The sequence below is a fragment of the Myotis yumanensis genome, unplaced genomic scaffold, assembly GCF_028538775.1.
Source record: "Myotis yumanensis isolate MYYU_CA2020_CCGP unplaced genomic scaffold, mMyoYum1.0.hap1 SCAF_5, whole genome shotgun sequence".
Lineage (NCBI taxonomy): Eukaryota > Metazoa > Chordata > Mammalia > Chiroptera > Vespertilionidae > Myotis > Myotis yumanensis.
In genome coordinates this window covers 29,644,102-29,671,482 of record NW_027223756.1, presented here as the reverse complement: position 1 = coordinate 29,671,482, position 27,381 = coordinate 29,644,102, and the positions used below count along the sequence as shown (strand labels likewise).

Genomic DNA, 27,381 nt, shown 5'->3' with positions numbered 1-27,381 from the left:
ATATTTAAAAATTTAAAAAACAACAAAGGAAAAACAAAGCCCTTTTTATATATAAAATCATTTAATTTCTTTCTGTGTTAAAATACAATTAATTCAGATGCAGTAGATCAGGTGACCAGATTTCTCAGGACTCCACCGGAGCTGATTCCATCTGTATCAAACCTGGCTCTGGTCACAGAACATTCACATCTTTAATTCCAAATACTGAATGGGATGCAAATGATGTAATTAATATCTAACACATGGGTATATAGTTACTTGGTGGTCATTGCACGAGGTATCAACAACGCAGGCTCAAAAATTAAGATGTACAATAACTTGGCCCTTTCCAAAAACAAGTGTATTAGGATACTAAGCTTACACCTTAAATGAATCCAAAAGAAGTACTGATTAAGTGCTAGCTCCTGTGAGGATCATGCATGCAGAGACTACTTGCATGTGTGGCCAGTTGTAACAGAAAGCTTCTAGAAACCCAATAGTGCCTCCTCACAAAGCCTGTCCTGAGTGTGAGGATGAAATGAGAATAACACATAGCTTGGCCAGGCTGCTGGATCTCATGTTCCAGTGGGGTTTGGAGTTCAGTGTAATTTTTAATAGTTTCCAACAGAAAGCATAGCAATTGCATTTGTTACTGGTCACTTCTTCCAATCTGTGAGGCCTGGAGCTGATAAGGACGTTCAGACATTTTCTGGTTTGAGCAGATGAACCCCAGGGTTGCTAATCAGGGGTCATGGATTCCTTCAAGCTGTAGTGTCCTTTGGTGTGAGGATTTTCATGCTCCCCTCCTCACTGCTGATCATGCAGTGCAAAGGGCACTATCATCCTAATGATGAGAGTTTCCATTTTTGCTTGAGCCTCAAGCCTTATTTCTTAGCCCTTCTCCCATTACACATCTTCAAGCTGTTCTAATGCTCATAGACACGGTCTAGCGCTGCACACCAGTTCTGACAGCAAGAATAAACCTTACCTAAAGAGCTTATATATGACTAGGAAACCTTCCAAAGGATGTAGGCTAGAGGAAAATCCTTATGATTACCACCATGTAGACAATCCACCTAAAGTATAACCCAGGAAATTTTAGTTTACCAATATTCTGGACTGTACCAAATAGATAAACTATCCTTCAACCAAATGCAAATATTCTCTTGAGGAAAACCAGATGTGAGTGTTGTGGTTTACTAGGTAATAAATTAAATAGTACCATCAGTTCTATAAAGACAGACAATAGGTCTGACATTTATTGGAGTTAGTATTGCCCCTATTTAGTATCATCACAGATAACTAATGTCTGCCATGAAATCTATAAAACGTGTGGCCACACTCTTCAGGGGCATCTACAGTAGGTTCTTCTAACCTGTCAAGTCAGTTTAATTTATGGCCCATTTTCTAGCAGGGGTTGGGGCTGAGAGGAGAGCGTTGATTTTGGTGTGCACAGGAAAATGTTCTATAAGCCTGTTTGGCTCACAGGCACATTTTACTGTGTAAATCCCCTCTGTCACTCAGAGGGAGACAAGAAAGCCTCCCAAATCCAGGAGGATAGACATAGTTGGGCAGCAAAATCTGGCTATATCTGGAGCTGCTCCTCCTCCCCACAGCTGAGCAGTTGTCCTCTACCAGCCACTAAAGCCCCACTCTTTACCTCTGGAGGCATCTCCTGACCCCGTGGAATGTCCACATGTTGAACCGTGCCAGACACATCTGTCTGAATCATGACCGAGCATCTGAAAGGAGAAACTCCACTCTGGAAATCAGTTTTCATGCAGAATCTCCTTCCAACAGGAATTTTTCTTCCATCCTGGAGAAAATATGAGTGTAGACCACAGTCACTTACTGATTCTTCCAGGTTCAGATTCCCAATAATCTAGGCAGCTCAGGTAGCTTGGCTCAGCAGGAAGTCTGGAACTACAAGCCCAGGAAGCAACTTACTCCTTCCTTGTCACCTGTGGAAAGGGCTGCCTGCCTCTGAGGGACCTTTTGTTTTGTATACAAAGTTGGTATGGAGTCTTGGTTCCCAAAGACCAGGGGGAAAGGTGTCCTGAATGGAGGATGGGCTGCCACAGAAAGGATACGGGGTCAGAGGGGAGGGGGCAGGGGCATCTTTGGGAAAGATTCAGCTTTACCAATCTGGCTAGCTAGAATGACCTGAGAAATGGGGATGATCTCACACTTTCTACTTGATAATCAGACCTCCGTCTAGCTCTGCCATTACCACTTATGTGACTCAGGTTAACCTTTCATCCTCTCCGGGTCAATATTCTGTCATAAAAACAGGGATAACATGTCCACTTCACAGAGCTGTGAGGAGGCTAAAGTAGGAAAATGCATTGAGAGCCCTTGCTTCATCCCAGGCACTCAGTCAATGGTGACTACATGAAAAAGCCTCTCATATCACAAACTATAGGATTAGACAAAGTGACCGCTGGAGCCAACACCAGATCCCCAGAGCCATGGAAAGGTCTCTCCCCTCTATCTCTAGGCTTGAGCAAATAGCCCAGCTAGCTGGCAGTGCTTCCTCTTAGTCTGATCACTACACCTCTGGGGTGTAGGGACTCAGTTCCTGTGATGCTACAAGGGGAAATGGCAAAAAGAACATTCTCTGGGTTCTATGATGGACTAGGGAACTTTCAGTGAGAAGCTGAGACTAAGGTTACATTTTACCTTCATCCCTGGCCCCTGCTTCCATTGAGCTGTTTCACTCAATAGCTTTTAATTTCTGGTCCCTCTGCAAGAGAGACAATTAAGGAAGTAAAAAACTCAGATCAGGCATTTTGCTAGTAACTCTGAATAGAGATTGGGCAAATAGGAAACTATTGACTACAATAGTTTACATTTCTCCACATTCCCTTAGAAAGTGGAAATAGGAGAAGGAGTATGTTCCAAAGGCTGAATCCTGGGGGAGACTCTCATGAAGGGAGAGATCTAATTCTTGGTGCACTTTGCAAACAACTAATATTAAGCTGCTTTGGCTCTGCCTAGGAATGAGTGGTTAGCGAAGAAGGGAAAAAAGAAGAAAACATGAATCTGCTCTGGGATGCCCTGACCTGCATTCCTAGAGGCAGGGCAGGTGTGGAGCAGGGGGGCTGAATCCAACACTTTGTCATTAATTCAACTTAGATGAGCTGTTCCTGGCCCCTGGAGCAATCCCCAGGAAGGGATACTGTGATGACAAGTCTGGCTCCATGCTCAAGCGCCTTCAACTCAGCCCACCAAATAAAGTTAGCAAATTGTAAAATGTTCATCATTTCCTAGTTTTGTATTATAAAATGGAATTAGGAACATAAATAGTAACAAGTAGCAAAACCCCGACCCTGCGTAGGACTATCATCCTCTCAGCCACCTCGGCGTAGGCCAATGAGTTTGGAAAGTTTTTCACAGTTTTCAAGTTTCAGCGACTCTGCTTTCTCTTTCAGTCGTTCATCTCTGTATAATCCTGCCAAATTGGTCAGCTCGGACTCTGAAAGATAAAAGAGAAACCAATTCATCAAAGGACTTGAGGTCCTTTGCTTCATTTCAGTATTTCTGGAATCAAAGCTCTTTTACTTTATTTAATACTTTCTCTTTCAATTACAGTGGGGCCTTGACTTACGAGTGCCCCGACTAATGAGTTTTTCGAGATATGAGCCGTCTCTCGGCTGATTTTTTGCTTTGAGTTGCGAGCTAAAATTCGGGTTACGAGCCAGCTTCAGATACCCCACCGCTAGTTGGCACAGCGAACGTCACAGTGAATGCCACAACATCAGCCCAGCATCACGTGACTCACTCGTTCACAATTGATTTGACATACGAGTAATTTGAGTTACGAGCTCCATCACGGAACAAATTAAACTCGTAAGTCAAGGCCCCACTGTATATTTAAGAAACAGGCATTTATTCAAGAAACAGAGTACCAGGCAACTATACTACACCAGGTGCTAAGGGTTAAAGGACACCTGTGCTCCTGGAGTGCTACAGTATCTGTGCTCCGTTATAAAAGCACCAGACTTAGTTCTTATCAATAGGACATTTGGCACCAGAGTTGGGAAGCCTGTACGTGTGCAGTAAGAGGAGACTCTGTTTCACGGTCTTCCTACAAATGGTATTCAGATGGCAGTTGGGAGAGAATGGAGTCCAATCGCCTGTTCCTGTCATCTGAAACAAAGACAGCTGCTTCATTCTTTCCCTTGCATTGCTGGATCATAATTCATACACACTAACTGAGGCAGCCTACTTCTGGTGGGTAAGCCTTCTATAGAAGGCCAGGTTGCTGGCGGATTTCTTCATTCCCTCACCACATGTGGAGCCCCTGATTCAAAGGCCAGAGGCAGCTGGGCCCTTTTAAAAGTGAAATCATCTGGATCCGGTGACCTTTGTCTCCTTGACTAAAGGAATTTCATTTTCTCTTAATGGTGGGAGAAGGTCATTCTATTTTTAACCAGAATATAATCTCTGCTGTCTTCCCCAACTCAACATGGTTGGCTGCCTCTACTTTTTATTCTTTTGTAAAGTTTCAGAGACAATATTAGGAGGGAAGGCCTGACAAGCACCTCCAGAGACGTGTATTAACAGGATGGCACGCTTGGATGGGCTGTGTGGCTTCTGAAAGCCTCCAACAGTAGGCAGCTACTCAATGTTTCAATGACTGTACTTGTGAAAATGCTATTTTAATCATTTGGAGATGTGCTATCCATTCTTAATCATCTTGCCGACAGGTTTTGTTTTTCTTGGTGGAACCAGAGGCACCTGTCATTAATCAGCGAGCTGCCTGGGACACAGGAATTAATACTTAGACAGGGGGAACAATGGGCATTGGTTTCTGAATAAGCTTCTATCAACACAAAACACTGTCTGGCATTTCTGCTCACAATGATTCTATTTACACCAAGTAAGGCCCAGAGTGCAGATTAAGTGCAGGACTCCAGGGTGAGGGGTGGATATGCATGAAAACCCTTCCTCTACAATGAGGGCTCAGAGTCTGGGCCCTAGCCCAGCAGTTGCTTGGCAAACAGCGGGTCTCCTAGGCTTCAGAACAATGTGCTCTCTTCCCTTGTGCGAGTGCCTGCAGTGCCTGCTGGCCAGAGCTTGCCTTGGCACCGTCATCGTTGCAGGTGATGGGGCTTCATGGAGGATCATGTGCTGCACCCAAGTGAAAGCCCTCTGCTCTTAGGTCCTGCCCAGAGTGCAGCATTAACTCCATTTCTCTGGCTCCTTTGGCACGTGGGAAAGCTGTTTAGGAGGCCTCTATAAAGTCAGTCTTTCCCTTTGGTTCTCTGGAATCACAGTTACATCAGTGTACGGAACAGATTCTGTGGCTGTGCTCTTCCTTTAAATGATTTTCGTAGGGTGTTTTTTTCTTCTTCTCATCCTTTCATTTTTTTTATTTCCTTAGATTTTTTGCTTACCAAGCTTATCTAAATGCCTCATTCCTGAAATCTCACTCCAGAAAACATGAAGGCTAGTGATTCTTACTATTTTCTACATTGAAGACCACGGTAGCAAGCTGGTGAAAGATAACTGCACATATATGAATGCCTTTCTCAAAAAGCCACATTACTTCTTGTAAAGTGCATTGAAACTGGGTTTCAATGCTTCTAGAGCAGTGATGGCGAACCTTTTGAGCTCGGCGTGTCAGCATTTTGAAAAACCCTAACTTAACTCTGGTGCCGTGTCACATATAGAAATTTTTTGATATTTGCAACCATAGTAAAACAAAGACTTATATTTTTGATATTTATTTTATATACTTAAATGCCATTTAACAAAGAAAAATCAACCAAAAAAATGAGTTCGCGTGTCACCTCTGACACGCGTGTCATAGGTTCGCCATCACTGCTCTAGAGCTTGAGACCCCTGCTCCAGAGCAATGACCTTGCACAAGTCAGTGTTTTAAGGAACCATGTCCCACACCTCTACCACCATGCTTAGAGAAACTTCTCTCCAAACTGTCAGTGAATCCTTTGCCCTTCAATGAGCAAAAGGTCAACTCAAATAATATGTTACTTTTTACAAGTTCTGTTAATATTCAATAACTTCTAAGAGAAAAAAAAATCTTTGGGAGGGGCAGGATTAAGAGAACATCTTTTATTCTTTGCAAAATATTTCCCTTGCCCTCAATGCCAGTGTAATTGATGGACAGAGCTTTGAGTCTTCAAGGTAAACTGACTCAGACAAATTGCCAAGAGAAGCAAGTCCCAGAACCTCTCCCAGGAGTACTCTGCCCAAAAGCTCAGATCAGAATCTTGACAGTTGGAAGATCCCAGCCACACTTATGAGCAGGCCCCACGAGACAGTGCTGCATCCAGTCTAGCAAGGCCAAGCAAGGCCTGGGCTCCACCACCATGGTAAGTGTTATGCCCATGTCATCTTCTATTATCCATAGACACTCTCTAGGAAGAAGTTCATTTACCCCCATTCCTAAGCTTCTTCCCACTCTACTACCCTCTCCAGGGCCTGGAGAGGATCTCAGATCAGTTCAGGCAGTTCCTGCCTATCACTTTTGTCCATCCCAGGCCAGTGGCATGGCCACTTCCCCTGGCATCAGGTTTATTATCTAGATGCAGCTGTGAAGGAGAAAACAGCAATTGTATTCATATTAAAGGATTGCTCAGAAGTTCATTCAGATTAAGCATTCTCAGGGAGAGCAGAGAAAAGACATGAACAAAAGATTTAAAAAGATAATGGCTAACTTTGCTAAAAACAGTTTCCACTCAGTATTTTGCCAAGAGTGAACTTGGTTCTCAAGTGGGTTTATTTTTACAACCTCCAAGTGCTAAATTTAACCTTGTTGGCTGCACTTGCTGCTGGAACCGGAGGGCAGATGCTGCTGGTTCTCAAATGGCACTTGGGTTGTGTGGAGGCTACGGACAACCATCACCATCCTTAAATACCAGAAATAGATTTTTAAGGGATGTGTGCTGATAACCCCATTTAGAACTTGTGGGTACATGCATCATGTTTACTCACTGGATTTTTATTTATATCTGGAGACTGCAAAAGCCCCGAAACTAGGCCTCATGGGGATGAGGACAAAAACCTAGAGGCCACCTTATTATAGGTGCAATCCTTATTATAAGCTCTTTGCATAGTTTCCGTTGGGGTATGTGTGTGGGTAGGTGTGTGTCTGAACAATGTGAAATGCAGATTTGCATCTAGTTCTTGTAGAAAGCAACAAATTCCAAACCCTCCCAGGGCCCAAAACAATGGGGAACTTTCAGGACACACACTATGGCCTTTCCGTGATTTGGTTCCACAAATATATGGCCTTTTAGTCTAAGGCAGTGGTTCTCAACCTTCCTAATGCCGCGACCCTTTAATACAGTTCCTCATGTTGTGGTGACCCCCAACCATAACATTATTTTCGTTGCTACTTCATAACTGTAATTTTGCTACTGTTATGAATCGTAATGTAAATATCTGATATGCAGGATGTATTTAGGTGACCCCTGTGAAAGGGTCGTTCGACCCCCAAAGGGGTCGCGACCCACAGGTTGAGAACCGCTGGTCTAAGGCCTTTATCTTGCTCCAATTTCTTTTCTGATTTTTAAAAACTTGCAAAACTTAGTTTATTTATTTTTTCAAAACCTAGTTTAACATGAGGTCGGGTACTTTCTGAACCCTCAGACTTTTCAATAAAAAAACAACTTCCTCCTCCTGCTTACTTCCCCCTTGCACCCCAGAGCCACTGCCTACCATGCTCCTAATGTACCTGAGAGTTCAGTTGCTTGTAGGGGGCAGAGACAAGGTCTCTAAGGGCTAGGGTTAGGACACTAACCCTGTTCTGTGATTCCTAAGCCTCAGCATTTTCTTTGTTTTCCAGTTCTGAGAATCTTCTCTTCAAAAGACACTTGTTGAGCACCTGTTCTGAAACAAGGGCCAGGTGCCTGAGACACAAAATTAGTAAGACATGGTTCTTGTCCTCAGAGAGCCCATAGTCCAGCACGGAGACTGACCTGTACCTACGGAACACTAACACTATGAGAGCAGTACTCTGCTAATAGGATGAGCAGAGTGCTTTAAGAACACACAGGAAGGAGAGATTAACTTGGGGGTGGGGCTGGGATGCATGATGGGTCAGCAAGGGCTTAGCAGCACTATGACTGAAGAGCTAATTTTATCAGACACTTTTAGATGTTTAATAATACCCAGTATAAGTTTTTAAAAAGTGAGTTAGAGCTTGCTTTTAAAAAATTAACCAAAGCCAAGTTTTATAATAAATAGTTACTAATGGTATATGTGTACATGTGCATGTGTGTGTGAGTTTGTGTGTATGTGGAATTCAAGTGGGATGAAAAGTGAACATGCTGGCCGAGAGACAGAGCTACTCTTGCTACCAGCACTCCCCATTAATACTCACTGGAATTGAAAGCCAAGCGGCAGACACTGTTACCCAAACTGTCTTCAGAGAGGGAAACAGAGTAGAAGGCCTTCTCAGACTCACCCATAGTGAAGGGGCACACCCAGGGAGGCCCCTTTTGTTCTCTGTAGCCTAAGCTGACAGGAGGGGAAGGGAGGGGGCATGTGACTCAATACCAACAGCCTGCAAACCTTTGGTTTGGCTCAAAAAGTAGGCTGGACCTGGCCGAAGTTGTTGGGCATTGTCCCAGGCACCAGGAGGTTTCGGGTTCAAGGGCACATGCCTGGGTTGTGGGCTCTATCTCTGGTAGGGGGCGTGCAGGAGACAGCCGATGGATGTTGCATTCTCACATAGATGTTTCTCTCTCTCTCCCTCCCTCTCCCTCTCCCTTCTTTTCTCTCTCGAAAAATCAATAAACTATTCTTTAGAAAGAAAAATAAAGTTAGGCTGGATCAGACAGATTTCCCTCTAGGGAATGTGGAATTAGGAAATTGGACCAAACTAGGTAGCAAAGAGAACTTCCAGAGGAAGCTTGTGATGTAGAAAGGGGCCAATGACGGGGGGGTGGGGTGGGGGCTAGAGAAGTTGAAAGACTGACCATGGCAAGATAAGGTTATGAAGGAGGAGAGCTTGAGGAAGCAAAAGAGGGCAGTTGGCAGAGAGAGGAGAATAGGCAGGTGGGCAGAGAGAGATAGAGACTCAGAGACAGAAAAACAAAAAGGCAACTAAGATTTCCAAGTCCTGGCTACATGTGTCCCTTTTTTTATAGTATCCTGAATGGGCCCCTGTCCTCTTTCTATTCATACGGTATAAGAATGTGTGACCCAAACAAGGAGAGGAGGGACCAGGAAGCTGGGGAGGCCTTAAGTTGGAAGCACCAGCTAGAGCCCCTTTTAGAGTATCTTACTTTGTTGTTTCTCCTTCCAACAACTCGTCTGGATGTAATCAATGTAATCCTTCTCTATTGTCTTCTCCAGTTCACGCAGAGATGCTCCCCTGTAGACCTTGTCAAAGTTTTTATCCACAAAGTAAGGCACCTGCAGGTTCTGGGTTTCTCTAGAAATGGTATAGCCCATGGTCCTGAAATATGGAGAGAGAGAGGCTCAGGTAAACTTGTTATATTTGGCAATATTGCTCATCACTGGCCTCACAGATATCATGGTCACAATTACCTCTTCATAGGGCAGACGTAGGTGTCATTGTCTAATGCACCTAACATTTGTAACTTCCCTAGCAAAGTAGTAACTGTAATGTTGTCATTATTGCTACTCTATGAGCATGTTCACACTGTGGATTCACCTCAGCATAGTTACTTTATTCTCTTAAAGAAGCCACCTCTCTTATATTGCGTTCTATGCTAAAAGTAGAATGCTAATGCTTAAAAAACAATTTGGATATTGTGTAGGACCTAGCATGGTACCTGGCACAGAGTAGGCTATTGGTAAATGTTGGTTGAATAAACTGATTGTTACAGTACACTATCCTATATAATAAAAGCCTAATATGCTAAGTGTCCAGTCATCCATTCAATCAATCAAAGCATAATATGCTAATGATATGCTGAGGCCACTCAACCGCTCGCTATGATGTGCACTGACCACCAAGGGGCAGACAGTCGACTGGTTGACCAACTGGGGTAGACACTCCTACCGGTAGGTTAGCTTGCTGCTGGGGTCTGAGCAAGACAGGCCGGACATGCCCTGGAGCCCTCCCGCATCCTTCTCCAGCTCTGATCATGCACCGGTGGGGTTCCCTCGGCCTGGCCTGTGCCTTCTCACATTCCGGGACCCCTCGGGGAATGTCGGAGAGCCAGTTTTGGCCCAATCCTGTAGGCTAGGCTGAGGGACCCCACTGGTGCATGAATTTGTGCACTGGACCTCTAGTTTATAAATAACCAGATAGATTACACCCACCTAGCATCAATCTTTAGGACAAAATAAAATGTACACACATAGCTGCTAATTGAGAACTGCAAAAAACTAAGAAAAAAATTTTAATGATGCTTCTGGGCTAACTCTCTGTGGTCTAAGATATCCAATGGTATTTGGTGCTTAGAAACATTGACAGGTCTGGGTTAACTAAATTCTAACCATAAAGAAGTATAGAAGGGAACTCAAATTCCAATGAAAACTATGTGACAGCAATGTGCAAAATGCAAGTTGACTTTATTCAAACTGGACAAATTCTATCTCAAATGAGTTATAGTTGACTTTTCCCCAGCCTTCTCCTTTGTTCTCTCTACTTAAGGATCTTGCCAAATGTCTAAGAGCTCAGGTCATGACTTCTCTCACTTCCCTTTGGGGAGCTGTTAGCAGGTTTCTGACTGCCCCACTACCTGACAAGAAAGGAGGTAGCAATAGCGTATGGAAAAACATGGCAAGTCAGGAAATGGAGGGAATCAGGCCAGTGTAATCTAATAGTAATGACTTATCTCTGAGTCTCAGATTTCTTCTTTGTAAAATGAAGATATTGACTTAAAATGATAGTTTTCAGTCTATAGTGATCATCAACAAAGACTCTTCCCATTGCCCTGGCTGGGCAGCTCAGTTGGTTGGAGTGTCATCCCATACACCAAAAGGTTACCACTTAGATTTCTGGTCAGGGCAAATACCTAGGTTGCAGGTTTGATCCTGGGTCAGGGTGTGTACAGGAGGCAACTGATCAATGTTTCTCCCTCACATCAATGTTTCTCTCTCTCTCAAGTCAGTAAAAAAATGTCATCAGCTGAGAATAAAAAAATATATTAAAAAAAAAACCTCTTCCTGTTGTCTATTGCCTCATGGACTGCATTTTGTAAGGTTTTTGTCTGCTAAACTATAATAATAAGTAATGACTAATTTATCATGATTAATTTTTAAAAGTAACGATTCTTGAACCTTCATATGGACCAGGATAATCTGGAAGGCTTGTTGAAACTCAGGTTATTGCTCTGGCCAGTTTTGCTTAGTGGTTAGAATATCAGCATGTGGACTGAAGGGTTGCAAGTCTGATTTCTGGTCAAGGGCATGTACCTCAATTGCAGATTCCCCAGCCCCAGTAGGGGCTCGTGCAGGAGGCAACTAATCTATGTGTCTCTCTCACATTGATCTCTCTCTCTCTCTCTCTCTCTTCCCTCCTCCTCCCTCCTTTCTACCCTCTAGAAATCAATAGAAAAAATATCCAAATATCCTTGGGTGAGGATTAAAAGAAACAACACTGAGGTTCTCATCCTCAGAGTTTCTGATTCCATAGATATGGAATGAAACTTAAGAGTATACATTCCTAATACATTTATGTTTTTTTTAAAATATATTTTTATTGATTTCAGAGAGGAAGGAAGAGGGAGAGAGAGACAGAAACATCCATGATGAGAGATAATCATGGATCGGCTGCCTCCTGCAAGTCCCCCACTGGGGATTGAGCCCACAACCTGGGCATGTGCCCTTGACTGGAATCGAACCTGGGACCTTTCAGTTTGCAGGCCGATGCTCTATCCACTGAGCCAAACAGGCTAGGGCAAGAGTATGCATTTCTAACATGTTGCCAGTTGATGCTGATTATGCTCTGGGGACTAACTTTGAAAATTGAATTAATTGAAATAATGGAAGAAATTAAAATATTCCTATGAGAGCTCATAATCTGCATGAAATACAAAATTACAATGATTTTCTACATTTTCAGCAAAAGAATGTGATACTATGGTTGACTATGTAGCCTTATGAATAAATGTTCTATTTTTGCAATTTCTTAAATTTAAAATCACTGGATCTCAGTTACTATGTTCCTAGATCCAGGTGGGGAGCGGGTGGGGGAGTCCAGCAATCCTATCACAAGCTCAGTAGGCCCTTTCTAACATGGTGTGATAACGATTTAATCTGAACTTGGAGTTATTTTATTAGTCCTTCAGAAGCCAGTTGTTGCTGTCCTGCAACTGACCAGATGATGTCGCTGTACAACAAAACAATCCATGTCCTGAGCACACAGGAAACTGCCTACAGTATTTTTGAGAATCTTTGCACTATTACTATCCAACTGTTCCTTTAAATTCAAAATCTGTGTTTTTACAACAAAAGGTGAAATGAAATGTTAGTAACATACAGGAAAAACCTTCAAGTCTTTTACCCTTCAGATTGTTGTTAAGGTTCATAAATATTTGACTTACGATTTGTAGAATAGACTGTATGGGGGATTAGTAGCTAGCAGCTGAGTAATAACAGATATAATCACAATCACAAGAACTGGAAGTAACTGAATAAATGCAGAATACGTAGTCTGAAAAAGAAAATATATTTGGTGTAAGTGTTCTTCATCTATATAAAACTTATAGAAAATAAGGTTCTTTTCCCAAAGAAAATACAAATTACCAATGCACTGCCCAAAGCCCAAGGCTTTTTTGGGAAGGCTATCCTTTGCAGAGAAGTACCAAACACCTCTGTTCTTTCTGCTGAGAAGTTTGAAGGAGACCCACCCACAACCTGATTGACACCCAGTAATTCTCCTGTATTCCCCTTTTCTAAGACAAATGAAGCAGACACTTCTGGGTGAGTCTGCCCTGACGGTTACTCTCATGGGGTCGTGTTAGTATTATATAACTTTGTTGCCGGTCACAGCTGAACAGACTGGGGGACATCTAACCTAGCAAGGATAATCACATTCCCCACCCCATAGGAATTTGGGGTTGAGATCTATCACCAGTGACTGCCAGGTAGTCACTCTTAGGCACTGGGGATTGGCCATTTGCAAAGGGAAGTAGGACAAACCAGGCTGATCACAGAGAACAAAGCAGATGAAAAGAGATGGGAAAACTGGAGATAATATGGCCCCAACTAGTCACGGAGAGCACAGTTGTGTGGGTGCCTGACAGCACCCCAGTGCCTGGTTTCCATCTATCATGAGACAGAGCTGCACTTCTTGCCCTTGAACTTCATGAGACCCCCCTAGATCCCTTACCTTAAATTGATAATTTGTACCTTCTGCATTCAAGAAAACCTTGACTGAAGTACCCCACAAGGGAAATAGTTGCCTGGGCCAGCCACCAAAGAACGGGTAGGTAAGAGAGTTACTATTCTGGCCTCTTTGAGTCAATTACCCAGCTTTTCTTACCATTGGCTTTGCTTTTCTAAAGCACATTTCAGTAACATATTCTCAGGTTAAACTTCTAACACCCGATTAGATACTATAACGGCCGCTTAGTACAAGTGTTATGAGCAGCAGTTCTCCTGTCCTCCCCACGTACCTGAGGTTTATCCTCTTCCTCCTCCTTCCGTTTCTGCACCCTCTCATGTCGGTGCCGCCGGCGGTAATAGTGGGTATCATCTGTCACGTTTGAAAACATATGAATATTTCCTGGAAAAGAAAGAAAAACCCTTAGTATGGGATATGGCAAACACTTCTTCCTTGCCTTTTCCAAGGTCCTTCTTCCCAATTAGGTTCTCTGTGGTTAGAGTATTGTCCCATTTTACCCAGTAGAAAAATAAGACAGTAGGTAAGCCAAGTGAACCAGCTGGAGATGGAATGTGCTTAGCTCTCCTGCCTTTATTTAAATAGTCCTTTATAACCAGTGAGTGAGAGAACTCCAAAAGGGGAGTAAAGAAAGAGCATCTGGGCCATGGGTCTTGTCTGACATGCTTATGCTTGCTTCCTTGCCCAATATCAGAATCTTTAATAGCAACTCATAAAATTCATCTTACTTCCTGGGCATTTACTTAAACCAATTGCCAACTCTCTGGGGATGCTTTTCTAACTTTTATCTTTATATAGCTGCTATTTTGCAATAATAATAAGAACAAATGGTATATTGTTACTTATTTAGAAAGCACTTAAAAATATCTAATCCTCACAGCAGCCCTGTGAGGTAGGTATTACTAACTCCATTTTTCAGGTGATGAAACAGGATAAGAGAGACTAAGTGATTTGGTCAAACTCATGGACAGTTGGAGGCTAGAGACTTGACTCAAATCCCAGTTCACCTGATTCCAAATTCCTGCTGTTTTCATCATATCTTGTCCCTCCATTCAGATCCTCAAACAGGAGCTTGCTGATATATAAATTTTTTCAGGATAATTTTGGGATACTGACCTGTAGGAAATTGTCCTCCAAAGAAGACATTGAATAACTCTTCTGGAGTGATGTCAGCTTCAAAGTCCCTGTAATAATGATAAGATCTGGCTCGAGGGGCAGTGAAAGTCACTTGTTCATCTCCATATTCATCATAGCGGAGTCTCTTGTCCGGATTGCTAAGAACTGCAAAGGCATTTCCTATTGCTGCAACCAAAACAAAAAGTACCTGAGTACATAGTCTTTGCTGTAGCTGAGGGTGATCACAGTAGCTGCAATGAAAAGCCCAGAGTTGATTGGTGCTGGATAACTTCACAGGGGCCTAAGACCGTGGTCGGCAAATTGCGTCTCGCGAGCCACATGGGGCTCTTTGGCTCCTTGAGTGTGGCTCTTCTACAAAATACCACTCGGCCGCGCACGTACAGTGCGATTGAAACTTCGTGGCCCATGCGCAGAAGTTGGTTTTCGGCCTGGGCGAGTCTATTTTGAAGAAGTACTGTTGATATTTGGCTCTGTTGACTAATGAGTTTGCCGACCACTGGAAGGGAAGTGGTTGGGCCTAGAAAGTTCACCAAAGTGCTTGCCCTTGAAATTTTCCATGATCCATTTTGAAAACAACACTGCACTCAAGATGAACTAAGAACTACTGTTTTCATTCATCAAAAATGTTCTTATTTCATTGAGAGCTATAGTTTATTACTGGAAATAGTTCATACATAAGTAGTGGTGTTCTACTTGAAGTATAGAAACAATCTCCTGAATGAAATAACCAGTAAAATTATTGTTTGGCTAAAAGCAAAATCCTTACTCATCACAATCTTATTCAGCTTCCTTTACAAAATGGCCTTTAGAAATTAGTGAAAGATCAAAGACTGAATAGATTACATATGCTTATCATCACCTCTCCTCCCTATTTGTCCAATTTCATTTAATATAAACATATAATCCATACCTCTAATTAAAGAATGCCCCCAGAAAAATCTTTTTGTTTGTTTGTTTTTGTTAATCCTCAACCGAGGATATTTTTCCATTGATTTTTAGGGAGAGTGGAAGGAGAGGGAAAGACAGAGAAACATCGATGTAAGAGAGACACATTCGTTGGTTGCCTCCTGCATGAGCCCCACCAGGGCCCAGGCTGGGGAGAAGTCAGCAACCAAGGTACGTGTCCTTGACCAGAATCAAACCTGGACCCTTTGGTCTACAAGCTGACACTCTATTCACTGAGCCAAACCGGCTAGAGCAGAAAAATCTTTTAAAACATCCCCACCCCTACCCGTGAGTCAGTCAACTCTATCAAAACACAGTCAGAAAGAGCATTTCTTTATGATTCTTCTACCTAAGTAATTATTAAATATTTACAGCAATAAAACAGCTACATAGAAAAAAAACCTAAGTAAAGTTGCTTAAACATTCACATTCCTTGAAATATGGCAGGTTTATCAAAGAAATGGCATTAGTCTATGAGATACCTTACATGAAGGTGTAAAGAGAAGGTGGGTTACCTATTTGTTTCCTTGTAGAAACTGTGGGGAGAACTAGATTCACAATGGCACATAATCTGCGGCAAATGGTGACTTTAAAAAAATTTCTCTAATTTTTAAATTTTTCTTTTGAAAAATTTCAAATCTATAAATAAGTTGAAAAAGAGTACAATAAACACATGTATACCCTTTACCTTAATTCATCAATTTTGCCACATTGCTTTCCTTAACTCTCTATACATACATACATACATACATACATACATATCCTATATAATAAGAGGCTAATATGCAAATCAACTGGATGGAGGAATGACTGGTTGCTATGACGTGCACTGACCACCAGGGGGCAGATGCTCAACGCAGGAGCTGCCCCCTGGTGGTCAGTGCGCTCCCATGGCGGGGGGGTGGGGGTGGCGGGGGGGCACCGCTCAGCCAGAAGCCAGAAGCCAGGCTCACTGCTGGCGAGTGCAGCGGCGGTGGCGGGAACCTCTCCCGCCTCCATGGCAGCGCTAAGGATGTCCGACCATGGGCTTAGCCATCATTTGGACATCCCCCAAGGGCTTCTGGACTGCAAGAGGGCATAGGCCTGGTTGAGGGACCTGCCCCTAGTGCACGAATTTCGTGCACCGGGCCTCTAGTTACATATACATTTCTTTTGCTGAGCCATGGGAAGTAGGCTGCATTATAACACTTTACCCCTAATATTTCAACATATGTCTCCTAAAAAGAAAAACATTCTCCTACATGATAACAATACCATTATCACAGCTAAGAAAGTAACATTATTACCCAATAAGTCCATGCAAGGTTTATGTATTGCATTTGGTTTTACATCTCTTTAGTTTCTTTTAATCCAGAACATTCTCTCCAAATTACTTGCTTTTCATTATATTGAATTTTTTGAAGAGTAGCTCAGTGTTCTTTGTAGAATGTCTCATATTTTGATTATTTTCTCAATATTAAATTCAGGTCAAACAAGAATACCACATAGGTGCTATACTACATAATGTTAGGTTGTTCCAGTGCTAGTGATAAGTTGGATTATTTGGTTAAAGTGGTGACAGCTAGATATCTCCATTATAAAGGAATTTCCCCCTTTTATAATCAGTAAGTATTCTGTGGGGTAATACTTTGACATTGTGTGAATATCCTATTCAACAACCACCTATCACCCATTGGTTTTAACATCCATTGATAATCCTTGCCTGAGTCAATGACTTCACTGGCGGTGAAGCTGTTAAGTAAAATTTTTATTTATGTACTGGGTCAAAAATATTTTTAAGAATGTCTCTTAAAGTATCATGGAAATCAATGGAAAAAAGTTTACACAGATTTTTCATATGAACATGTTAATAACAGGTTTCATGAACAAAGAGCTCCATGGCCAGAGAAGTTTAGGAATGCTGTCTAGGCCAGGGGTGGGCAAACTTTTTGACTCAAGGGCCACAGTGGGTTCTTAAACTGGACCAGAGGGCCAGAACAAAAGCATGGATGGAGTGTTTGTGTGAACTAATATAAATTCAAAGTAAACATCATTACATAAAAGGGTACGGTCTTTTTTTTTTTTTTAGTTTTATTCATTTCAAATGGGCCGGATCCGGCCCGCGGGTTGTAGTTTGCCCACGGCTGGTCTAGGCCCTACTTAGCTTATAAGTTCCACAAGAGGAATCATGTTTGTTTTATTCACCATGACATCTGGCACACAGATATTCAATAAATATTTGTGGAATCAATGGATATACAGTTCCAAAAAGTATTACAAATAAACCAAATATTTTTTTCAAAAGAAATTAAGGTGAAGTGAATGAAGACAAGAGGAAGCTATTCTGATAATCACTATTTAAGAGGTGTGGCAGGGGGAAAAAAACTCTGCTGTGGCTTTATAAAAGAATTACAGGGGAGTCTGAAAACAACTTGTTATGAGAGAACATCACAAGAAGAGCAGAAGTAAGCCCTAGTTCAGGACCAGACCTTTGAAAGCATCTGTTGCTCCCGGAGCACAGTTCTTGTCAGGGTGAAATTTCAGGGCAAGTTTTCGGTAAGCTTTCTTAAGCTCTTCATCACTGGCATCTCGAGAAACTCCCAGAATTTCATAGTAATTTCTGCATTTCTTGATTCTAAAAACACACATCAGAAACATATATGTCTACAAAGGCCTTTTTTTTACAAGTAACTGCAAAATAGTACACTCATCCTCCCTCCAACTGGTGAGCCCCAAAACAAACTTAAAAGAAAATTTCTGAACACATTAATGAAACATTCATAATCATTAACAATGTCCTCCCACTGAGAACTCAATGCCTTTCAAAGTATTTTAACATGTAATATTTTATTCTTTCTATATTCCTGCAAGTGAATAGAACAACTGTGCTAAATCTTACTATCAAGGTGCAGGCTAGGGTCCTGAGAGTTGAACCACAGGACAGTAACACTAGAAGAAACACCTAACCACCCTAATTTGTGTGCATTTTTCTCTCTCTCTCTATCTCTCTCTCTGTCTCTCTCTTTTTCTCCTTATGGCTATCTTTTTAAACTTTGTTTTTAAAAGTTAATATAGACACATGGTAGAAGAAACATACCCAGCAGTACTAAATTATATACAGTGAAAAAATTTCCTGCTTCCCCATTCCGTCACCCAGTAACCCACCCTAAGGACAACCACTGTTAATAAGTTTCCTTTGAGTCCTATATACAGAGTGATTATATGTATAGATACCTTTCTATTTTTTCTTACTTAAATGGCAGCTTTTAGATAATTATAATCACCTCTCTAAATTAATCTTGCTTTTATAAACTAACAATTTCTCTTAGAGATTGATCCATAACAAACAGAGATGGGAAGTATAGAATAATAGTTTAGACTAGAGTGTCAGTTCTGCACATTCTGATCTCAGAAAATTTTTTATACTCTTTAAAATTATTAAAGACCCCCAAAGAACTTTTGTTCATGTGAGTTATATCTATCAATATTTACCTTACTAGAAATGAAAACAAAACAAATTTAAAACACAGCCCTGGCCAGTTTTTCTCAGTGGTTAGAGTACCAACCTGTGGACTGAAGGGTCATGGGTTCGATTCCAGTCCAGGGCACGCGTGTACCTCAGTTACAGGCTCTATCCCCAGCTGCAGTTGGGGTATGTGCAAGAAGTAACCACTCGATGTGTCTCTCACATCAATGTTTCTCTCTCTGTCTCTTCCCCTCCCTTCCACTCTCTCTGAAAATCAGTGAAAGAAATATCCTCGGGTGAGGATTAACAAAAAAAAATTTTTTTAAACATAAAGTGATGATATAATTACATATAGGTAGCCTCTCAAAAACTTCACTGTACAATCCTGAGAGAATAAGAATGAAAAAAGGCAAATAATGTTTGTATTATGAAAATAATTTTACACTTGCAGACCCCTCAAAAGGGTCTTGGGATTCCTAAACCACACTTTGAGACCTGCTGGACTAGAGCATGAACTCTGGAATCAAAATGCTTTGGCTGGGATCTGATCTTACTGTGTAATTAACCTCTGTGCCTTAGTGTTGTCTTCTGAGATGGGCTAATAATGATTACTATTTTCACAGAGTTGTTATGATTAAATGAAATATTCATCAAAGTGCTTGATAGCATCTGCCCTTACATAAATATTGGCTAGTATTATATATCTACCTCATTCTTTTAAAAAAGCTGCACATTATTGATGTATATACTAGTACATCCCCTACTGATGGGCTACTGATGGGCATTTAGAATGTCTCCAGTCTTTTGCTACTACACAATTCAGTTAGGCAGGCAGAGACCCAAAGCCTTGTTGAAGAGCTCATAGTAAGTAACACATCTTTTTTATTATAGCCAGCCTAGTGGATATGAGATAGTATGATATCTCATTGTGACTTTGATTTGCATCTCCCTAATGACTAATGATGTTGAGCAATTTTTCATGTGCTTATTGGCTATTTGTTTGTCTTCTTTGGAGGAATGCCTATTCAGATCCTTTGCCCATTTTTCAATTGAATTGTCTTTTTGTTTTTGAATTGTCAGAGTACTTTATATGGGCCTGGCTGGTGTTGCCCAGTGGTTGAGCATTGACCCATGAACCAAGAGTTCATCAGTTTGATTCCCCGTCAGGGCACGTCCTATGCCCAGGATGCTGGCTATAGGGAGCGTGAGGAGACAGCTGATCAGTGCTTCTCATAGATGTTTCTATCTATCCTTCTTTCTCTCTCTTTCTAAAAAAAAGAGTATTTTATATGGATACAAGTCCTTTATCAGATATATAATTTGAAAATATTTTCTCCTGTACTGTGGGTTGACTTTTCACTTTCTTGATAGTATCTTTTAAAGTACAAAAGTTTTGCCGAGACCGGTTTGGCTCAGTGGATGGAGCGTCGGCCTGCGGACTGAAGGGTCCCAGGTTCGATTCCGGTCAAGGGCATGTGCCTGGGTTGCGGGCACATCCCCAGTGGGAGATGTGCAGGGGGCGGCTGATCGATGTTTCTCTCTCATCGATGTTTCTGGCTCTCTGTCTCTCTCCCTTCCTCTCTGTAAAAAGTCAATAAAATATATTTAAAAAAAAAAAAAAAAAAAAAAAAAAAAGTACAAAAGTTTTAAATTTTGATACTATCCAATTAATCTATTTTTTCTTTTGTTGCTTGTGTTTTGGGTGGCTATCAAGAAATCATTGCCTAATCCAATGTTACAAAGACTTGCATTTATGTTTTTTTCTAAGAGTTTTATAGTTTTCACTCTTTTTAAAAATATATATTTTTATTGATTTCAGAGAGGGAGAGGAAGAGATAGAAACATCAATGATGAGAGAGAATCATTGAATGACTGACTCCTGCATGCCCTCCACTGAGGATCGAGTCCACAACTCAGGCATGTGCCCTGACCAGGAATCGAACCCTGACCTCCTGGCTCATAGGTCAATACTCAACCACTGAGCCATGTCAGCTGGGCCATCGTTTTCACTCTTACATTTAGGTTTTATATTCGGTCTTTGAATTAATTTTTGTATTTGTGTGAGGAGGGGTCTAAGTTCATTCTTTTGTATGTAGCTATCCAGTTGTCCAAACAACATCTGTTAAAGACAATTTGTTACCCCATTAAATTGTCTTGGCACTCTTGTCAAAAATCAATTGCCCATAATATAAATAAAGGTTTATTTCTGGACTCACAATTATATTTCATTAATCTACATGTCTATCTTATACTAGTCCACATTGTCTTCATTACTGTAGCTTTGTAGTATGTTTTTTTTCTAAATATATTTTATTGATTTTTTACAGAGAGGAAGAAAGAGAGATAGAGAGTTAGAAACATCGATGAGAGAGAAACATCGATCAGCTGCCTCCTGCACATCTCCTACTGGGGATGTGCCCGCAACCCAGGCACATGCCCCTGACCGGAATCGAACCCGGGACCCCTCAGTCCACAGGCCGACGCTGTATCCACTGAGCCAAACTGGTTTCGGCATGTAGTATGTTTTAAAATTAGGAAATATGAGTCCTCCAACATTGTTCTTCTTTTTCAAAACTATTTTGGCTATTCATTTCCATATGAATTTTAGGAACAGCTTGTCAATTTCTGCAACAAGAGCAACTAGGAATTTGATAGGGATGTATTAAATCTGTTGATCAATTTGGGGAATATTACAAATTACCAATAATAAGCCTTCTAATCCATGAACACGTTATCTTCCCATTATTTAGATCTTTAATTTCTTATAATAAAGTTTTATAGTTTTCAATATAAAAGTTTACTCTTCTCTTGCTAAATTTATGCCTAAGCATTTTATTCTTTTTTGATAGTGTTATAAATGAAACTGGCTTTTTGGGCATTGTTTGTCATGCCCCCCCCCCCCCCCCCCCCGCCCCATCCCCATTTTTGGATTGTTCATTGCTATTGTTTAGAAAAACAAAGATTTCTGTATGCTGATCTTACATTTTGCAACTCTGATGAACTCATTTATTTGTTCTTTTTAAAATATATATATATATTTTATTGATTTAAAAAAATATTTTATTGATTTTTTTACAGAGAGGAAGGGAGAGGGATAAAGAGTTAGAAACATCGATGAGAGAGAAACACCCATCAGCTGCCTCCTGCACACTCCCTACTGGGGATGTGCCTGCAACCAAGATACATGCCCTTGACCGGAACCGAACCTGGGACCCTTCAGTCTGCAGGCCGACGCTCTATCCACTGAGCCAAACCGGTTAGGGCTGTTCTTTTTAAAAAAAATTTCTTTATTGATTAAGGTATTACATATGTGTCCTCATCCCATTACCCCCCCCCCCAACCCCCCCTATTTGTTCTAATAGCGTGTGTGTGTGTGTGTGTTTTCCTTAGGATTTTCTATACTAGATCATATCACCTGTGAATTCAGTTTTACTTCTTTCCAATCTAGATGGCTTCTGTTTCTTTTTATTGATTAACTTCCCTGGCTTGGAGCTCTCGCACAGTGTTGAATAGAAGTGGCTAGAGTGAACATACTTGTCTTGTTTCTGATCTTGGAAAGCATCCAATTGTTCATCATTAAGTATGATGTTAGCTGTGGATTACTTGTAGATGGTAGCTGTGGATTATTTGTAGGTTGAGGAAGTGTCCTTCTATTCCTACCATGTTGAGTGTTGTTATTATGAAAGAGTATTAAATTTTGTCAAATGCTTTTTCTGCACCTATTGAAATGATCGTGTGGCTTTTGTCCTTTATTCTATTAATATGGTGTATTACATTAATTGATTTTCATATGTTAAACAACCTTGTATTCCTGGGATAAATACAACTTGGCCAAGTCTACAATCCTTTTTATATTTTTATATGTTTCTGAAATCTATATCCATGAAGACATTAGTTGATAGTTTAAATTTCTTGTGATGTCTTTGTCTGGTTTTGGTTACAGGGTAATACTGGTCTCATAGAGTGGGTTGGAAAGTGTCCCCTTCTCATGTATTTTTTTGTAATAGTTTGTGAAGGATTAGTTAATTATTGTTCAGTAGATTTTACCAGTGAAGCCATCCTGGCTGGCATTTTCTTAGTGTTAAGTTGTGTGACTATTAACTCAATCTCTTTCTTATAGGTCTATATGATTTTCTGTTTCTTCTGAAACAGTTTCAGTAGTTTGTATCTGCCTAGGAATTTGTCCATTTCATCTAGGTTGTCTAATTGGTTGGCATACAATTATTCATAGTACTTTCTTATAATCATTATTTTTGTAAGATTAGTGTGATGTACCCACTTTCATTCTTGATTTTAGTTATTTAAATATTCTCTCTTTTTTTTTTCTTGGTTTGTCTAGATCAGAGATTTCCGACTGGTGTGCCACAAGAATTTTTAAAACATGCAATACCCACTAGCCAGGGGTACTGACCTCTTTTTCTTTAGATCAGGGGTGGGAAACTTTTTTTCTGCCAAGGGCCATTTGTATATTTATAAAATCATTCACTTAACATAAATTTATGTTGCTATGAAAAAAGCTCCTAGATTTACTGAATTTCAAGTCCCTCTGTGGTTGCCTCGGCAGGGCCAGACCAAATGATTTTGTGGGCCTTATACAGCCCAAGGGCTGGATGTTTACCACCCCTGCCTTAGATTGTCAAATAAAAAAATGACAACAACCAACAATAGCCATCCGGTGTTAATGAATCAAAATTATACCTATTCTTTGTTAGATCAAAATATATATTTTTTGGTGTGCCACAGAATTTTAGTAATTAGTTTGTGTGTCATGAAATGAAAAAGATGAAAATCGCTGGTGTACATAAAAGTTTGTTAATTCTGTTGATATTTAAAAAACAAACAAACAACTTTTGGTTTTGTTGCCTTTATTGCCTTTCCATCTTCTATTTCATTTATTTTCACTCTATTATTTCCTTCAGTCTTCTTTCTTGGATTTAGTTTGCTCTTCTTTTTTTGTTTGTTAGTTTGTTAAGGTAGAAGATTAGGGTAGTCATTTGAGATTTAAATATATATTTACAGATATAAATTTCCTTCTAAGTATTGCTTTAGCTACATCCATTATGTTTCACTATACTGTATTTTCACTTTTATTCGTCTCAGAGAATTTTCTGATTTTCCTTGTGATTTCTTCTGTAACCTTTGTTATTTAGGAATATGTTGTTTAATTTTAATATTTGCAAATTTCCTTCTGTTGTTGATTTCAGAGAACATACACTGTATGATTTTTTTGTTTATCCTCACCCAAAGGATAGAACCTAGGTATGTGCCCTGGTTGGGATTGAATCTGCAACCTTTTGGTGTATGGGATGACACTCCAACCAACTGAGCCACCTAGCCTGGGCCACTGTATGATTTTTTAAAAAAAGTTTTTATTTTTAAAAAATATTTATTTATTTATTTCAGAGAAAGGAGAGGAAGAGAGAGAAGAAACATCAATGATGAGAGAGAATCATCAATCGCCTGCCTTTTGCAGGCCCCCTACTGGAGATCGAGCCCACAACCCAGGCATGTGCCCTGACCGTGAGTCGAACTGTAACCTCCTGGTTCATAGGTTGAAGCTCAATCTCTGAGCCACACTGGCCGAGCAGGCCACTGTATGATTTTAATCATTTTAAATTTATTGAGGCTTGTTTTATGACTTAACATATGATCTATCCTGGAGAATGTTCCAAATATATTTGAGAAGAAAGTGTATTTTGCTGTTTTGGGGTAGAATGTTATATAGATGTCTGTTATATCTAGTTGATTTTTCCTGCCTCTTTTATAGAAGCAGGAAAGATACCTCAGATTATACCTCACTACTCCATTTCCACCTAGTTCTGCCCCTGAGGTGAAGAAGCTATTATGCTTCAATAATAATAATAATAATAATAATCTATAATAAAAAAAGCATAATATGCTAATTAGACCAGACGTCCTTCTGGATGACCTTCTGGATGAAGCCAGGGCTGCAAGGGAAGCCCAGGTCCCAGGTGCCAGAGGGAAGCCGGTGCTGGCAGCCGGGGGAAGGAAGGCCTACTCTTGCACGAATTTCGTGCATTGGGCCTCTAGTAATAATAATAAACAATAACAATAGCAGTCAATACTAATAGTATATAGCACATTGTGCCAGGCATTCTACATAAAGTCACTCAATTAATCCCATCACAGGCTCACCTTTGTACCCCAAGCAGCTGGTCCTCAGTATAAGTGGCACTCCCCTCACCCTGCCAGGTCTGATTCCACTCATTCTCAGACTTCTTTTCCTTTTCCGCCTTCATGCAGTTACAGCAACCACAGGGATCATGACTTTCAGGAGGTCTGTCTTCTGGGTATTTGTTTCTTCTAACTGCATCAATGTAAGCTGCAAAGCAACAGCCCCTCCATTAGGTCTCAGTCTGACCTGCAAATCAACTTTGCTACCTCCCTTAGCCATCTGGGAGGCTGCTGGTAGATATGAGCAGATGAGGGCCAGGCATCATGCTGACTTTTAAGCATCCATACAAAAACGAACAAACATCTTCCTTGAGAAAGCAATACAGGAAATATGGAGGCAAACATGAAAAACTTATAATGCCAGAAACATAAAGCATAATAATGTCCACCATAGCTACAGTGGTCAGTCAGCAAATAATTTTGACTCAAAACCAGAAAAGGTGCTCAAGAGTTGTGTGCCCAATACCTTGCCTTTAGTGCAATGCTGTGGGAAGCCTTGTTCTCTGTGGTCCATGGTCAGAAGTGACGTTGCTCATAAAGTAACAGTTTTTGTTGCAATTCCTCCCACCACTAAGATTTTAAATAGAGATGAGTTCAATTCTTTTAAACTGATGTTTAAGACACTGGTTAAATAGATCACGGAGATGTACAGGTAAGATCTATTCCTGACCATAAAAACATTATAAAGGGAGAGAGTTCAATGAACCCTAACACCTGCAGAATGTAAAGAGGACCATAGTAATCCAGTCAAAGAAGGCAAGTACTCATGTCCCATCTGGAGGATATGGGAAAGGTTTTTAAAACATTCTTCTCCTGCTTAACATCCCCTAGTGACTGTGCACTGCTCCTTGGCCAAATTTCTTAACATGGGCTCAGGTGCCTCTCTAGCCTCACCTCTCACCACATGCTCGTTACCGGTCTATGTTCTAGCCACACCAAACTCCTTTCAGATCAGCAGTGCTTTCTCTTTTCTCTGTTCCTTCTGCCTGCACCATTCTTCCACTAGGTCAGCCTGACTAACTCCAACCATTCGTTATGTCATCATATGTAACACTATCTCCCTAAGGCCTCCTCTGACACCCAGGCCATGTTGGGTTCCTTGTCAATGTGCTTCCCAAAACGAGACCTTGCTGTGTACAGCCCAGGACTTAACTGGCCCTGTTTTGTAATTGGCTGTTTACCTGTCGTACTCCCTTAGTGAACTAAAGAGTTCTGTGATCTCAGGGGCCCACTTCTGTCAAGCCCCTGCTGCGGGATCAGCAAGCATAATGCAGGATTCAAAATAGGTATTGGATCAATACTCTTCGCCTGACTGTAGGATAGAAAAGACCGGCCTGTCGGCCTTGATGCGGGCTGCAGAGACAAGAGCAAACTGAGACCAAGGATCCAGCAGCGCAGTTTGGTAGCGAGGATAAGGGCCGGGAAAGAAAGCTGCGGGAGACCGCACAGCCTGCTGGCCCTCCGGACACCCAGGTGCAGGCGGTCTGACTGCCGCGGAGCCTGGGCGGGGCCCTGGCGGGGCGGGGCTGGGGGCTGGAGGCAACAAGTCGTCACGGATGACTCTGGGCTGCCGGTGGGTTCCTCTGCCTGAGCCAGCGCTCCTGGTTTCTGGATCCTACCCTGGGCGGTCCACCACCTCATCCGGAACCCTACTCAGGCTCAACATGTTCTCATAGGCCTCCATTCCTCACCTGAGGCCCAGAATCTCAGCCCTCGGGCACCTTCAAGGTCCCCATCCCTGATCTCTGCCCAACCTGCCCTGTCCCACCCTAAAACCAGGGCCTGGTACCTTCCGTCCAGCGCTCCCCGCTGCCCAGTGTAGCTGCCATTTCTGGTTCCCAGTCAGCAGGTCAACCGAACCTCCCCGGCGCCTGAGGCTGAAAAAGATGGGGGCGGGGCAAGAAGCGCAGGGCATGCTGGTCGTTGTAGTCCAACCCATTGAAGCTGCGGGACATGGGACTACAACTTCCGGCAGGCTCCGGAGGAGGGACAGTCGGCGATGCTAAGGAGTAAGGGGTTCTTACTTTGTGAAAGCGAGGCCTGTGGGGTGGCTTGCTGCTAGTTGACTGCTGCGCGGCTAGTGGCTCACAGCAGGAAACCATGGCCACTGTGGGCCCAGCTTTTCCTCGCCTGCGGAGTGGGGGTAGTGGCTTTGGCTCTGCCTAAAACTGAGGACATTCAAGGAGGCGTGAGAGATCCTGCCTGGAAAGGCTTTGCAAACTATGGGCTAGAGCGTGACAGTATGACTATTTTTCTCCTCAGGATGTCATTTTAAAATATACACTAATGCCCCCTGGTCGGATAGCTCAGTTGATTAGAGCATCGTCGGGATATGCCAAGGTTGCGGGTTCCATCCCAGGTCAGGGCGCATAAAAGAATCAAAACAATG

The 27,381-nt window shown here is 41.7% G+C and overlaps 1 protein-coding gene and 1 long non-coding RNA gene across 7 annotated transcripts in view; one reads left to right on the top strand and one right to left on the bottom strand.

The window, feature by feature from the left end:
- LOC139010437 (uncharacterized) overlaps positions 1-24,285 on the top strand; it is a 36,132-nt gene extending 11,847 nt beyond the window's left edge. Inside the window, exon 3 of the long non-coding RNA XR_011471517.1 lies at positions 24,201-24,285. This is a non-coding gene — a long non-coding RNA (uncharacterized lncRNA). The remainder of the gene's footprint in view (positions 1-24,200) is intronic.
- On the bottom strand, positions 43-26,870 carry DNAJC18 (DnaJ heat shock protein family (Hsp40) member C18). Of its 6 annotated transcripts, XR_011471515.1 has the most exons (10): positions 26,782-26,870; positions 24,954-25,140; positions 17,821-17,966; positions 14,387-14,572; positions 13,545-13,654; positions 12,471-12,580; positions 9,237-9,409; positions 3,308-3,454; positions 2,659-2,722; positions 43-1,795 (listed from the first exon to the last, which is right to left on the bottom strand). XR_011471515.1 is itself a non-coding variant. In XM_070414884.1 (9 exons), exons 1-8 carry the CDS (start codon positions 26,819-26,821, stop codon positions 3,330-3,332), a joined length of 1,077 nt encoding a protein of 358 aa, XP_070270985.1. In that variant the 5' UTR covers positions 26,822-26,870; the 3' UTR covers positions 43-2,722; positions 3,308-3,329. The 6 variants fall into 6 exon arrangements, 3 of the variants coding, with proteins under 3 accessions (XP_070270985.1, XP_070270986.1, XP_070270983.1); XR_011471516.1 differs by having other exon boundaries at positions 43-204; positions 1,640-3,454; XR_011471514.1 differs by having other exon boundaries at positions 2,659-3,454.
- Positions 26,871-27,381: the final 511 nt, after the last annotated feature.

Coding starts and splice junctions, on each gene's coding strand:
- DNAJC18 (XM_070414882.1), bottom strand. CDS start 26,821: ATGGCAGCTACACTGGGCAGCGGGGAGCGCTGGACGGAAG. Junction 17,967..24,953: donor CAGCTGCTTGGGGTACAAAG/GTGAGCCTGTGA, acceptor GTGTGTTTTTAG/AATCAAGAAATGCAGAAATT. Junction 9,410..12,470: donor TACAGTCTATTCTACAAATC/GTAAGTCAAATA, acceptor TCCATATTTCAG/GACCATGGGCTATACCATTT.